The sequence below is a fragment of the Trachypithecus francoisi genome, unplaced genomic scaffold (assembly GCF_009764315.1).
Source record: "Trachypithecus francoisi isolate TF-2019V2 unplaced genomic scaffold, Tfra_2.0 Lachesis_group13, whole genome shotgun sequence".
NCBI lineage: Eukaryota > Metazoa > Chordata > Mammalia > Primates > Cercopithecidae > Trachypithecus > Trachypithecus francoisi.
This window is the reverse complement of record NW_022681458.1, coordinates 3,800,935-3,816,826: the sequence shown is the minus strand read 5'-3', so window position 1 is coordinate 3,816,826 and position 15,892 is coordinate 3,800,935. Positions and strand designations below refer to the sequence as shown.

General features: G+C 45.1%; 1 protein-coding gene across 2 annotated transcripts in view; it reads right to left on the bottom strand.

Moving 5' to 3' along the window:
* Positions 1 to 15,892, bottom strand: part of ILKAP (ILK associated serine/threonine phosphatase) — a 35,383-nt gene that overhangs the window by 9,105 nt on the left and 10,386 nt on the right. For both annotated transcript variants that reach the window (XM_033229678.1, XM_033229679.1), the window contains exons 4-9: positions 12,263 to 12,382; positions 10,531 to 10,657; positions 7,818 to 7,924; positions 4,638 to 4,731; positions 4,264 to 4,351; positions 2,687 to 2,808 (exon numbers count right to left, since the gene is read on the bottom strand). In XM_033229678.1, coding sequence (XP_033085569.1) covers positions 2,687 to 2,808; positions 4,264 to 4,351; positions 4,638 to 4,731; positions 7,818 to 7,924; positions 10,531 to 10,657; positions 12,263 to 12,382 — 658 coding nt within the window. The remainder of the gene's footprint in view (positions 1 to 2,686; positions 2,809 to 4,263; positions 4,352 to 4,637; positions 4,732 to 7,817; positions 7,925 to 10,530; positions 10,658 to 12,262; positions 12,383 to 15,892) is intronic.

The following is a 15,892-nucleotide window of genomic DNA, read 5'->3' as shown; positions in this document are numbered from 1 at the left end:
TGAAATAAAGTGAGCAGCAGAAAACACTATGACTGTGACTACAACACACTGAATAGTCAATTGGCACACGGCGATTCACAAAGGAAGGATGGAGGGAGAGAAACAGGAGTGAAAGAAAAACACTAATTTCCACAACTATAGGTGACTATCTTCCTTTCAAATTGGTAAAGGACAGAATGAAACATTTACTCTGCTTTTTTAGAAGAATCTACGATGTTCTCTTATTGATGATGAATAAGAAGTTTCTTTATAGAATGCCCGCTAATACATGTGAAAGGAATCACAGAATATGAAAATCATCTTTGACATCCCTGATGAAATAATGATTTAGGGATGCTAAGACCATTAGGTGAAAGGTTGACAGGAAACAGAATATTCACAAGGTACCAGTGAACCTCCCCAGATTACCTGCTGATGACACAAGGTAACAGGAGCATCTGGTTGTTACCACTGGAGCCAAGTGCTGGGATTTGGCAACTTAAGGGTCACATTACGTGCCTACTAAAGTGAAGGACTGCTGAGTATACAGCATCCCCCATAAAACATCTCATCTGAATCTAAAGAAGGCCTTACACCTAACTTCCAGTTTATAGGAAATATATGGAAATAACACCATAAAAAAAATACACAAGTTCAGAATGTTAGTGACTCTATACAACTGCTGGCCTGTAACATGGTTCAAAGCCTGGTAAGAAATTAGTCTTGGCAGGGTGCAGTGGCGCACACCTGTAATCCCTGCACTCTGGGAGGCCAAGGCAGAAGGATCACTTGAACTCAGCTTAGAAAACAGAGACAGAGACCCTCTCTCTACCAAAAAATAAAAAAAATAGCCAGACATAGTGGTACATGCCTGTGGTCCCAGCTACTTGAGAGGCCAAGGCTGGAGGATTGCTTAAGCCTCAGAGGTCAAGGCTGTAGTGAGCTGTGATCGTGCCACTGCACTCTGGCCAACACAGCAAGACACTCTCTCTCTCAAAAAAAAAAAAAAAAAAAAAAAAAAGAAATGCCAAGTCAAGTCCACGGTAGACATGAATGCTGACTAGACCCTGGTTTGAAACAAAGATACTTTGGGGATAACTCGGGAAATAAGAATTTGGACAGGATATTAGATAACCTAATATAACCTAAGGAAATATTATTATCTTAGGTGCGAAAACTCTCATTAATTATGGCAAGAACGTCCTTATCTTCAGGAGGTGCATGCTTAAGTATTTAGGGTGTTATGTCATCATATCTGCAACTTTTAAACAGCTCAACCTGACACACATCTATACAGACTAAACATGTCACAATGTTCACTGCTAGTAGATTTGGAAATGTTTGTTTTACTATTGTAAAGTTTCTTCCGTATGTCTGAAAAATTTAATAATAAAAGCTGAGAGTGGGGGAGCCAGCCCTGGCCTCAGGCACAACTGGCCTTACTTTCAGCCATAGGACTGTCAGTATCCAATTATTTTCAAGGAGTTCAGGCAAAAGCAGAATAAACGTAAAACTTACAAGAAAGGGGAGAAGAGGTGATGCTTACACTCACGTTAAGAGTCACATCCTCAGGCACGACTGTCCACAGTAGTTACCAGGACAGTAGTTACGGTGGCAAAAACTGGGCAAACAACACTGCTTGAGGCCTGAAAACAGGCCTATAATCCCATCACTGCTCATGCAAACTGCAGCAACCGTGAATGAAACTGCTTCTTACTAATCCAGGAGCTTTTTGAACAAATGCTAAGGGTTCCAACTACTCTCCAGAAACCTCCCTGTACCACTGACTAGATTCAGCCTAGAGCAATAAAAGAGGCTTCCCCAAATGAACAACAGAAGAGAAACTACACTTCAAAGGATAGGTAAGTGCAGTCTTATACTAAGAGATGACATCTCTCTTATCTCTGGCAGAAAATAAAATTTTAATAGTCAAACTGTACAATAAACCAGAAAATACTCCTGGTCAAATTCATAATGCAATGTTCTTGAAGTGGAATTCTAAAGAAAAGACTTATGCCCTCCTTTAGCTGCCTTGGATAGAAGCAGATAATAAAACCAAAGTAGACACATGGTTTTCAAAGATTTAAAGAGAGAGTGAAACGAAACTGCAAAAGACAAAGCCAAGTAAGACAGGTTCCTCTGTGCCAGCTGTTCCCAAGAAGTCCAAAGACATTACTTAACCTGTCTTAACTACTTCAGATTTTCTCTCTGGAGAATTCACCTAAAACTGTAACTTATTCAGTGCGACAAGTGACAGGACAGTGCTTTTTTTGTTTTTTTTTTTTGAGATGGAGTCTCGCTCTGTTGCTCAGGCTGGAGTACAGTGGCGCGATTTTGGCTCACTACAAGCTCCGCCTCCCGGGTTCATGCCATTCTCCTGCCTCAGCCTCCCAAGTAGCTGGGATTACCGGCGCCAGACACCACGACAAATGACAGTATTTAAGAAACCCCCTAGGCACAGAAAACACTGTGAACGGTAAATATGAATTTGTCCTTTTGCAAATGTAGGCAGGCAAGAGTCCTTCCACTTGGACACGTGTGAAATCTACAACAGTCATCCACCTATGTCACCAGTGTTAGATCTCAGACAGAGCCTCGTCACATTGAAGACTGCCTAACAGGGAAAGTTCTACTCCTTCAAGGTCTTGGGATCCTTTTATAGCCAACAGCCCTCCTTCCCATGAGCTCCTCTCAGTCCCCTGGTTACCTGACGTTTCCTCCAGCCTTCTGTATCCTCATCCGCTCTTCATACTGAGTTGGATTATGCTCTTTGCTGAGGCTTAAGGCTGCATGTTTTTGACTCTCCTCATTATAACGACACAAGATTGCCTGGGAAGATGGAGATTATAACAGTCATGAAATTCAGTGGGCCCAGCATCTAAAGGTATCAGTTGAAGAAAACAGTTAACAATGGAGTTTCACATTCAGCCTCTTGCTGATAAACCTAAGTTCAGAGAATCAAGCAGCAAAGAAGTGTCAAAGACACAAGAGTTAGGGAGAGAGTCGCCCCTGGTTTTGCTATCAACTCTGGTGCAAACTCTGCCGAATAAATACAGCCAAGTGTTCACTCTGGCTGCTGTCACATTTGTGACATGAAAGGAAGTATTCAACAAGTATCAAGGTCCCTTTTGGCCTGGAGTCTACAAGGCCAGAGACATGTCCATGAGCCTATGGAAGGCAAAGAGGAGGGCAAGCGCTGTGCATGCTGGCCGAGTGCCAGGCAGGCCATCCACACTAGTGCCTCCAGGTGTTCTTACCCCTGCCAGGCTCATTGTATCTGTTTTACAGGACACTGAGGCATGAAGAATAAGTAATGCAATAAAGTCACAGAGCAGAGCCAGGATTCAAATTTGAGTCTGACTCCTAAGTCTTTATTTTTTTTATTTTTTGCCAATTTTCCTCTTGCTATTTCTGAAGTCATGTTGTCGAAACACATGTGGGCTAGGGCCAGTCTTCTACAGGGTCACCAGAATATAAACTCCACCAGGCAGGGGCTGTAATCTGTTATAGTCCCTGCTATACCCCTAGCGCTTAGTATTTGATGAATCATCCCCCTAAAAGTATCAGGGGGAGGGGTCTAAAGATGCTGCTTAAGTGTGGACAGTCACTTGGTTCCTGTGACAGCTGAAGGAGCAAGGAAGGCGGTTGAAAAAGTGGCAATGCAACGGAACGTATGGTCCTGACACAGAGGCGGCAGGGTCTGCATCCAGCTTTCCACAGCAGCACCCTCTAGGCTTCACAGCATCCCCATGACCGTCACCAGAGTTCGGAACACCATCCTGGGCTTTCTCCCTCAGCTGGGGACTGGGCTCAGGGGATGAACAGCACCTCATCTGTTATTTTCTAGCTACAGCTTTCGAGTTACTCTGAAATCACAGTAACTTTGAGAGGCAGGAGTTAAAGCTTTTCATTCATTACTGTCTAAGGTCAGAGAAACGAAATAAAAGAAGATCTAGGCGACTTACATACTGATTACATTCTGATCCACAGCATCACACACACAAACCACGGGAGGAAAAAAGAAACAAAAAAGACAGGATCTGGGTTTTAAAGCACAAGTCTATCACAGGGCGTTAAGTCTCCCCAGAGAACAAATGGCCTCTAGCTGGGCTGCTGTTCCCTTACCCAGAAGTTGAACTGCAGCAGAACACTCTGCAGCAACCCCGGGAGAAGAAAGGTTTCAACCAGACATCATCATTTTAATCTTATTCAACAAGTACTTGCCAACGTCTTTTCCCCATACAACGTATTGTCATCTAAGTGGGTGGCTCCAGAGCCACATACCCGACTATCTCCGAGGTTGGCAATATAAAGAATGTTGTCTACAGCCAGAACACACGTGGCAGTGGACCCATCTTTCCAGGCCGGCTTCCTGGGGGGAAACACATCAGAAACACAGTCACCACCAACAGCCTAGCACTTTGGGACTCATTTCCAGAGTTGAATGGGAAGTATCTTATATTTCAAAATGGACCATTTCCTTGATACTTGCTTTTTTCTGTTTTAGATAGATTTAGCTAATGGTTATAAGGGCTTACTGAGTGCTAGGCACTTTTCAGACAGCGAGCAATAGTGTTAAACCACATCAGAAGACTGAAATGCATTTAGAAAAACACAGCGAACAGTCCACTCAAACTTCTTCATCAAGTTATACTTACTGGCTGGAAGCTTGTTTAAGGAACTCTTCATCTGTATGCTTGAAAGTGTCCAAAAGGCATCTCTTCACGGTTTTCTCTACACTGATTACATCTCCTGTTACAAAAGGGCCAAAAGAAAACAATCTCTCAAGGAGGGAAGGTGATCCTCCTCCCACTGTAATTTTGTTTTTTTTTTTGTTTTTTTTTGAGACGGAGTCTTGTTCTGTCACCAGGCTGGAATACAGTGGCGCGATCTCAGCTCACTGCAACCTCCGCCTCCCAGGTTCAAGCAATTCTTCTGCCTTAGCCTCCCGAGTAACTGGGAATACAGGCGTGCGCGACCACACCAGCCTAATTTTTGTATCTTTAGTAGAGACGGGGTTTCACCACATTGGCCAGGCTGGTCTCGAACTCCTGACCTCGTGTTCCACCCGCCTCAGCCTCCCAAATGCTGGGATTATAGGCCTGAGTCACCAGGGCTGGCCATTTTGTTTTTGTAATTTCTGCACATCAATTGATTTTTTTTTTTTTTTTTAGACGGAGTCTCGCTCTGTCGCCCAGGCTGGAGTGCAGTGGCCGGATCTCAGCTCACTGCAAGCTCCACCTCCCGGGTTCACGCCATTCTCCTGCCTCAGCCTCCCGAGTAGCTGGGACTACAGGCGCCCGCCTCGTCGCCCGGCTAGTTTTTTGTATTTTTTTAAGTAGAGACGGGGTTTCACCGTGTTAGCCAGGATGGTCTCGATCTCCTGACCTCGTGATCCGCCCGTCTCGGCCTCCCAAAGTGCTGGGATTACAGGCTTGAGCCACCGCGCCCGGCCCCCGATTTTTTTTTTTTTTTTTTTTTTTGAGACGGAGTCTCGCTCTGTGGCCCAGGCTGGAGTGCAGTGGCCGGATCTCAGCTCACTGCAAGCTCCGCCTCCCAGGTTTACGCCATTCTCCTGCCTCAGCCTCCCGAGTAGCTGGGACTACAGGCGCCTGCCACCTCGCCCAGCTAGTTTTTTGTATTTTTTAGTAGAGACGGGGTTTCACTGTGTTAGCCAGGATGGTCTTGATCTCCTGACCTCGTGATCCGCCCGTCTCGGCCTCCCAAAGTGCTGGGATTACAGACTTGAGCCATCGCGCCCGGCCACATCAATTGATTTATTTTAAGCATGATTAAGAACAATCCCTATTTCTTTAAAAAAAAAAATTTTTTTTTTCTGAGACTGGGTATCATTCTGTCACCCAGGCTGGAGTGCAATGGTACAATTGTGGTTCGCCGCAGCCTCAACCTCCTGGGGCTCAGACAATCCTCCCACCACAGCCTCCTGAGCAGCAGGGACCATAGGTGCATACCACCATGTCCAGTTAGTTTTTGTTTTTGTTTTTTTTGTAGAGATGGAGTCTCCCTATGTTGCCAGGCTGGTCTCAAACTCCTGGGCTTGAGGTATCTTCTGGCCTTGGCCTCCCAAAGTGCTGTGTGAGCCACCGTGCCCAGCCAGAACAATCTCTGTTTCCTCACATATAACACAGTACCATTTGAAGTTGGTTTTACTAGTTTTCTAATAAAGGCAAGACACTAACTGAACCCAAAGACAATTCACAAAAGGTGCCTATCACTCCGAATCATAAGAAGTGCCACCCGAAGTCACCCCGCACGGCCGCTATGCCTGGAAGCCTTGGAGTCCACTCCCCAGCACCACTCTTTTTTTTTTTTTTTTTGAGATGGAGTCTCGCTCTGTCGCCCAGGCTGGAGTGCAGTGGCCAGATCTCAGCTCACTGCAAGCTCCGCCTCCCGGGTTTACGCCATTCTCCTGCCTCAGCCTCCCGAGTAGCTGGGACTACAGGCGCCCGCCACTTCGCCCGGCTAGTTTTTTGTATTTTTTTAGTAGAGACGGGGTTTCACTGTGTTAGCCAGGATGGTCTTGATCTCCTGACCTCGTGATCCGCCCGTCTCGGCCTCCCAAAGTGCTGGGATTACAGACTTGAGCCATCGCGCCCGGCCACATCAATTGATTTATTTTAAGCATGATTAAGAACAATCCCTATTTCTTTAAAAAAAAAAATTTTTTTTTTCTGAGACTGGGTATCATTCTGTCACCCAGGCTGGAGTGCAATGGTACAATTGTGGTTCGCCGCAGCCTCAACCTCCTGGGGCTCAGACAATCCTCCCACCACAGCCTCCTGAGCAGCAGGGACCATAGGTGCATACCACCATGTCCAGTTAGTTTTTGTTTTTGTTTTTTTTGTAGAGATGGAGTCTCCCTATGTTGCCAGGCTGGTCTCAAACTCCTGGGCTTGAGGTATCTTCTGGCCTTGGCCTCCCAAAGTGCTGTGTGAGCCACCGTGCCCAGCCAGAACAATCTCTGTTTCCTCACATATAACACAGTACCATTTGAAGTTGGTTTTACTAGTTTTCTAATAAAGGCAAGACACTAACTGAACCCAAAGACAATTCACAAAAGGTGCCTATCACTCCGAATCATAAGAAGTGCCACCCGAAGTCACCCCGCACGGCCGCTATGCCTGGAAGCCTTGGAGTCCACTCCCCAGCACCACTCTTTTTTTTTTTTTTTTTGAGACGGAGTCTCGCTCTGTCGCCCAGGCTGGAGTGCAGTGGCCAGATCTCAGCTCACTGCAAGCTCCGCCTCCGGGTTTACGCCATTCTCCTGCCTCAGCCTCCCGAGTAGCTGGGACTACAGGCGCCCGCCACTTCGCCCGGCTAGTTTTTTGTATTTTTTTAGTAGAGACAGGGTTTCACTGTGTTAGCCAGGATGGTCTCGGTCTCCTGACCTCGTGATCCGCCCGTCTCGGCCTCCCAAAGTGCTGGGATTACAGGCTTGAACCACTGCGCCTGGCCGCTTCAGCACCACTCTTTTAAGACTCATCAATGACCATCCTGGCTAACATGGTGAAACCCCGTCTCTACTAAAAAATACAAAAAAAAACTAGCCGGGCGAGGTGGCGGGCGCCTGTAGTCCCAGCTACTCGGGAGGCTGAGGCAGGAGAATGGCGTGAACCCGGGAGACGGAGCTTGCAGTGAGCCAGGATCCAGCCACTACACTCCAGCCTGGGCGACAGAGCGAGACTCCATCTCAAAAAAAAAAAAGACTCATCAATGATTCTCTGCTAAAGCCAACATGACACATCTGACTGCTTCATACAGCCATCCAAACAGCAATAACCAAAATGAGTATCAACTGATTTCATTCTCAGTCTCACCTTTAGGAAATTTTCTGATTAAGTTCTGATGCAAATTCTGTGCGGCAAATTTTGAGGCTCGAATTCCTCCATGTCCATCAAAAACAGCAAAATATGAAACCCGAGTACTGAAATAATGAATTGAGAGTTAATCAAATTCTCACAGCAAAAAACACACTTTTCCATTAAAGCTTTTAAATTTCATCTCAAAGAGTGAACATTAATAAGTCAGAGGAAGTCACATTGGTAAGACACCAGTCACACTGTTATGAATGGGGGAAAAAAAGGCTTTAACTGAGACAAACATTTAAGTAACTTTCACAGCATTTTATCTTTTTCTTAAAAAAAATACTTGTGTGTGGGCCAGGTGTGGTGGCTCACGCCTGTAATCCTAGCACTTTGGGAGGCTGAGGCGGGCGGATCACGAGGTCAGGAGATTAAGACCATCCTGGCTAACATGGTGAAACCCCGTCTCTACTAAAAATATAAAAAAATTAGCCAGGCGTGGTGGCAGGCGCCTGTAGTCCCAGCTACTCGGGAGGCTGAGGCAGGAGAATCGTGTGTACACGGTAGGCGGAGCTTGCAGTGAGCCGAGATTCCACCACTACACTTCAGCCTGGGTGACAGAGCAAGACTCCGTCTAAAAAAAAGCACACAAAAAACAATCAAGTCATTTATCGAAAAAAGTCAAAAACAGTTATGCATCACTTAACAATAGAGATGTGCTGTTAAGTGATTTTGTTGTGTGAACATCATAGAACATATTTACACAAACTGAGAGAGTGTAGCTTACACACCTAAGCTACATACATGGCAGAGCCTATTGCTCCTAGGCTAAACTGTACAGCACGCTACTGCACAAAATACCATAGGCAGTTGTAACACAACGGTGGTAGTATTTGTGTATTTAAGCATACCTTAACATAGAAAAGGTACAGTAAACACGGTATTATGGCCGAACACGGCAGCTCACACCTACTAATCCCAACACTTTGGGAGATGGCCAAGGCAGGAGGATCACTTGAGGCCAGGAGTTCAAGACCAGCCTGGGCAACATAGTGAGATCCCGTCTCTACAAAATTTGTAATCTTATGGGAGCACCATCATATATGCAGTCCATCACTGACTTGATGATGTCATTCAGCACGTGATTGTGTAAGAGCAGTGAGGATATTACAGAATTGTTACTCAAATTTTAAATATCTCATTTGAAAAACCTCTTGCTACTCTTATTCCTATTCCCCTTTCAAGTTTTGCCAGAAAACCCTCATATATGGAATAAAAGACATCAAATAAACTATTTCAAGAAAAAAAAAAAATGCCTATGAGAAATGACATTTATTCTAGAGAGCTGCTTTTCTTTCAAATTTTTTGGAATTCCTTTTCAATTTAGGACATCCTGAGCCATGAGAAAAAAACCTCATCTGGTTTATAACTCAGAGCTGTTATCTTACTGCCTGTTATTTGCGAGGCATGATTTAGTGTTCCCAATTAAATTTACACTCAAAGGATCTGCCTTCTTGGGCTCCAGAGGTCCCTTCCTGGTTTTAATGCAAATCCCAGGCTGGGTATGGTGGCTCATGCGAGTAATCCCAGCACTTTGGGAGGCCAAGGTGGGAGGATGGCTTGAGCCCAGGAGTTTGAGACAAGCCTGAACAACTTAAGGAGACACTGTCTCTATAAAAAAATTCAAAAAATTAGCTGGCTGTGGTGGCACATGCCTATGGTCCCAGCTACTCAGGACACTGAGATGGGAGGATTGCTTGAGGCTAGGAGTCAAGCCTACAGTGAGTCGGAATTGTGCCACTGTACTCCAGCCTGAGCGAAACAGCAAGACCTTGTCTCAAAGGGTGTGTATACCGTCCCCTCTACATATGATCAGCTGCTCTGCAGCAGCCATCACCTCATCTTCATGAGTAGACCTCATCTACAGGACAAATGCCATCAGCCCAAATGAGTCCAGCACACTGTATGTTAATGACCAACTGGTGTCAATAAATGTACGTAATGTATTTATTATGTAATTCTGAATTATGTAACCTGTGTAATATATATTATTAAATACGTACTTTAATGTATGTTAACAGCCAACTTCATGTCCTACCTTCTGGTTTCTTTTTCTCCAGGCCCAAGAGCTTATCCAGAAGGCTTCATTTTAGTTTGTATAGTTGCAGCTAATTTTTCATTGTCTGTCATTTCCTTGACATCATTTTGACTTTTGTTCTTCCTGGGCCCTGATTATCTGTACTAGCTCTCCTTGATCACCATTCATATTTTAATTAGTGGCTTCCAACTCTTATCTTCTAGGTCATGGAATAAAAATATTCTCTGCCAGAAGCTGCTCAGTTGCTGGTAAGGAGTAACACACGCTGCAGAGCCCTGCCACGGAGCGTCGTCTCCCGCTCAGCTGCTCAACCGCGACACTACTGACATCCCAGGCTGAACAGTACTCTGTTGTGGGGCGGCCCTGCGCTGCTAAGATGCTCAGCAGCACCCCTAGTCTCTACCCCCAGACACCAGTAACAACTCCCTCCCGCATTGTGACAAAAATGTACCCAAACACTGACAAATGTCCCCTGGGCGGGGAGCAAAATCAACCCCAGCTGAGAATCGCTGATGTACAATCAAGTGATGTGTTAGTCTTTCTAGTAAATACATACTGGCCAGTCCAAAATGCCAGTCAGAACCCAGGAGATGTTAATGCCAGCTGGACTTCCTACCACATGAGACTCACATGAGGGACGATGGGGGCCTACACTCCTCGGTGATGTCGTTCAGGATGACGTGGGCATCCTGCATCTCCTCCCTCTCACCCTTCCGCTCAGCCACATAGCCCTTCAGACCAAAGATCACCGAAGAGGCTAAGGAAAAGAGAACAAAAAAGCCAATACAAAACTGTGCCCAACCCTCTGGAAGCCCTAGTCCCAGAGCAAATGAGAGGGATTATGACTGTCTGACTCAACAATATCCTAATGGTGCCAACAAATAAGCAATACCCCTTACAGCATCTTCCCAGCTGCAAATCTGGAACTAAAATCAGAGCACTGTTGGACAGGGTGAGCTCTAAGAGGTTGCACAGGGACACGAAAGAGGAGTCAGTGAGCATAAAACAATTCTGTCTAGGGTATAAGTCAAAGCACCAGGGCAAGGGATGTGCTGCCATCCCAGAGAAGTGAGATTCAAATCAGGGGAAAGGATCACATGCAAATTAGTCTTGTGATAATTGAATAAGGACAAATGCAAGTCAGCAGAGTTTGTGTCAAAAGCCCTGTAAGATGCCCTGAAAATACGTATTTCCAAGCTCAAGGCTGGTGAAGAATTTGAACAGTAAGACTGGTTGCTTTTACTTCAACTGAGGAAAAAAAAGATAAAAGATTCCAATGCAGGCAGAGATCTATTTACATTTAATGGTTAGGCTCATTTAAGCTCATTTTCTGATAACTAATGCCAAATAATAAACACTGTGAAGAGCTGTCCTCTGGGAAGTGATAAGCTAAACTGAAGATGACATCTTCCCAGCAAAGCTACAAGTGGGTTTTTTCACATACCTCGGCCTGCATCGTACAGCTTTCACTGAGATAATTTATGGCAAAGGACAACGCAGTCAATGAAAATCCCATAGCTCGGGCCGGGCGGGGTGGCTCACGCCTGTAACCCCGGCACTTTGGGAGGCCAAGGTGGGCAGATCATGAGGTCAGGAGATTGAGACCATCCTGGCTAACATGGTGAAACCCCGTCTCTACTAAAAATACAAAAAATTAGCCGGGTGTGGTGGTGGGTGCCTGTAGTCCCAGCTACTCGGGAAGGCTGAGGCAGGAGTATGGCGTGAACCCAGGAGGCAGGAGGTAGCACTTGCAGTGAGCAGAGATCGCACCACTTGCACTCCAGGCCAGGTGATAGAGTGAGACTCCGTCTCAAAAAAGAAAGAAAGAAAATTCCACAGTTCAAGAATACTTTAGTACCACAACTGAAGTATTTATTCTCTTTAGTTAATACTTTTCGTTTCCTTCCCCATTAACTTTGACAAGTTACACAACCGACTACAAATTTCAACGGCTTTTTCCAGGCTTAGGGAAGCTGCCTACAAAGCTAAATCACGTAATTCAAAGCACTAATCGACAAACTGCAAACAAAGATCGGAAGTCAGAGAGACACTAGGTGGTCAAAAACTAACCATTCACTGCAGAAGACTAAGAAAAAAAAACCACCTGTATTTTTTAACTCTTGAGGAACAAATACAAATGTAGGTTTCCTATCTGATCAAAGGTAGGATCAGAGATAGATGTACATGAAAAGTAGGAGAAAGCACAGAGAAACTTGGAAATTCATTTGCAAAAAGGGAACCCTACTCATTTCTTAAATACAGACATAAAAAGAAAGTATTATTAGAAAGCTGAAACTGGTTTTGCTCTGGGTTGTTTTAAAATATGAAGTCTAATACATTTGTTTTCAAACTGTCTGAAAACCTTTACAAACTTTCTTTTCCACAAGCTCTTCACTGCCATTCTTCTCTTCCTCGGAGGTTTTTCTCTTTGCTCCTTTCCCTTCATTCTTTACCATCTGGGATATTGACGGGGCAAGAGAACCTGGAAATAAAGTAAAAGCCGGACAGAAACACAGCTGTAGACTGGTGGAAAAAGTCACTAGCAGACTGGGCTTCATCCTAGCACTCAAAGACAAGGTCATTTCAAGCAAGGTCTGGCAGAGGCAGGCGGACCCAGGAGTTGTGTCTTCATGGTGGTGCAGGGGTGGGGCAGGCCCCCACAGTGAGAGAACAGAAAGATCTAGGCCCTGAGTCAAACTGACCCTGCTGAAGGAGTTTGTAAAAGACTTTTCCCAGTGGTAAAAATACATATATATTTTTTTGGCCTGTAGCATATACATGTTTTTATATCCACAGGCTCTTAGTGTTAAAAAAAAAACACTTACAAAATCTGTAAGCAAACTAACATACCCTAAACAAGTTCCAAAAAGTAGTACCCAAAAAGACTGAAAATGAGGTAAATGGCAGCCTTTAAGAACTGTAATACATCCTTTCAAAGGCAAAATAGGGCTGCCACAGCTGTTCCCACTAGCAAAAGGATGAATCTGTACTCAAAGCCAGAGCTAAGGGAATCTGCAGTGCATATGTGTTTGAAATGAGAAAAGTCAAGTTTCAAAGAGGTGTGCAACTTAACCTTTCAGTCTCAGCTGTCTTCACCTATGCGTAACATGGTAAGAATACTGCCATCTCAGAGGGACGTTTGAAAACAGGTGAGCACAGGTAAGAAGAGCATTTGTTACAGTGCCTAACACATCAATCTCCAATAAGAGCAGCTGTTGTCCTAATAAATGACTTGATATGTTCTCTGCATTTAGGTATAAAAGTATGCAATAGCCAGATGCAGTGGCACACGCCTGTAGTCACAGCTACTTCCGGAGACTGAGGCAGGAGGATCACTTTAGCCCAGGCATTTGAGACCTGCCTGGGCAAAGTAGTGAAACGCTTCTCTTAAAAAAAAAAAAAAAAAAAACAAAGGATGCAAGTACTTACGTACTTACTCAACCTACTCTTTGCCAGACATTTCTTTTTGTTTTTGAGACAGGGTCTCATTCTGTCACACAGACTAGATCGCAATGTCATGATCATAGTTTACTGCAGCCTCCAACTCCTGTGTTCAAGTGATCCTCCTGCCTCAGCCTCCTGAGCAGCTGGGACTGAAAGCAGGAACCACCACACCCAGATAATTTTTTAATTTTTTTGTAAACACAAGGTGTCTTTTTTTTTTTGAGACGGAGTCTACTCTGTCGCCCAGGCTGGAGTGCAGTGACGCAACCTCAGCTCACTACAACCTCCACCTCCCGGGTTCAAGCGATTCTCCTGCCTCAGCCTACAGGCGTGCACCATCACACCCAGCTAATTTTTCTATTTTTAGTGGAGATGAGGTTTCACCATGTTGGGCAGGCTGGTCTCGAACTCCTTGTGTCAGACATTTCTTAGTGCTGAGGAAAAGGTAATGAAAATGTTCCTGCCCTCAAGAAGAGTAAATTACTTGCACAAGGACCTATTTCTGCAACAGTGTAACATGATACACATATGCACCCTGCATAATGCAACACAGATGTTTTCAACAGTATCTCTCCCAAAGGTCCCCATTAGTGTCCTGTGGCTTACTATGTGGGTTCCAGTTTTCCCCAAATGGATGTGAAACTATCTTCCTTTAAAATTCCAAAACAGATGGCCAGGTGTGGTGACTCACGCCTGTCATCCCAGCACTTTGGGAGGCTGAGATGGGCAAATCATCTAAGGTCAGAAGTTCAAGACAAGCCTGACCAACATGGCGAAATCCGGTATCTACTGAAAATACAAAAAATTAGCCGGGTGTGGTAGTGCCTGTAATCCCAGCTACTCGGGAGGCTGAGGCATGAGACTCACTGGAACCCAGGAGGCAGAGGCTGCAGTGAGATGAGATCTCACCATGCGTTCCAGCCTAGGAGACAGAGCGAGCCTCCATCTCAAAAAAAAAAAAAAAAAAAAAGAAAAAGGCCAGGCGCAGTGGCTCATGCCTGTCATCCTGGCACTTTGGGAGGCAGAGGCAGGCGGATCATGAGGTCAAGAGATTGAGACCACCCTGGCCAACATAGTGAAATCCCGTCTCTACTAAAAATACAAAAATTAGCTGGGTGTGATGGTATGCACCTGTAGTCCCAGCTACTCGGGAGGCTGAGAGAGGAACTTGAACCCGGGAGGTAGAGGTTGCAGCGAGCCGAGATCGTGACATTGTACTCCAGCCTGCCAACAGAGTGATACTCCATCTCAAAAAAAAAAAAAAAAAAAAAAGAAAAAGAAAAGGAAATAATAAAATTTCAAAGACACCTTACAGCTTTGTTATTGACTTCTAAGCAAATTACACTGTAGTCAGAGAATGTAGTCTGTACAAAAAACAGATTATTGAGGCTTATTTTATGGCTTAGTACATAATTAACTTTTTTAAGTGGTTCCTGCCTGCTTAAGAATGTGTTATTGGGCCAGGCAAGGTGGCTCACACCCGTAATCCCAGCACTTCGGGAGGCCGAGGCAGGCAGATCATGAGGTTAGGAGATGGAAACCATCCTGGCTAACACGGTGAAACCCCATCTCTACTAAAAACACACAAAAAACTAGCTGGGCACGGTGGCAGGCGCCCGTAGTCCCAGCTACTCAGGAGGCTGAGGCGGCAGAATGGCATGAACCCGGGAGGCGGAGCTTGCAGTGAGCTGAGATTGTGCCACGGCACTCCAGCCTGGGCGGCAGAGCGAGATTCCATCTCAAAAAAGAAAAAGAAAAAGAAAAAAGAATGTGTTATCGGCAGGGTGCAGTGGCTCACGCCTATAATCTCAGTACTTTGGGAGGCCAAGGCGGGCGGATCACAAAGTCAGGAGTTCAAGACCAGCCTGGCCAATATGGTGAAATCTCATCTCTACTAAAAATACAAAAATGAGCCGGGCATGGTGGCACATGCCTATAGTCCCAGCTACTCAGGAGGCTTGAGGCAGGAGAATCACTTAAACCCGAGAGGTGGAGGTTGCAGTGAGCTGAGACTGCGCCACTGCACTCCAGCCTGGGTGACAGTGCAAGACTCCGTCTCAAGAAAAAACAAAAAAGAATGTGTTATCTTCTCAAGAAATCTAAAACATTAGACCCAAGATTATATATCCAAAAAATCAAGCTTGCTAATCGTGTTATGCAAATCTTCTAAATTGTTACTACTTTATTGTCTTTTGTCCTGTAGATAAGAGACAGCTATGCTGTATCTTCATTTCTTTTACTAAATCCCTTAACAGCCTTCTTTAAACATATTAACTTCCTTTTTTTTTGGAGACAGAGTGTTGCTCTGTCACTCAGAGGCTGGAGTGCAATGGCGTGATCTCAGCTTACTGCAACCTCCGCCTCCCGGGTTCAAGCGACTCTCCTGCCTCAGCCTCCTGAGTAGCTGGGACTATAGGCATGTGCCACCATGCTCAGCTAATTTTTGTATTTTTAGTAGAGACGGGGTTTCGCCATGTTGGCCGGGCTGGTCTTGAACTCCTGACCTCAAGTGATCTACCCGCCTTGGCCTCCCAAAGTGCTGGGATTA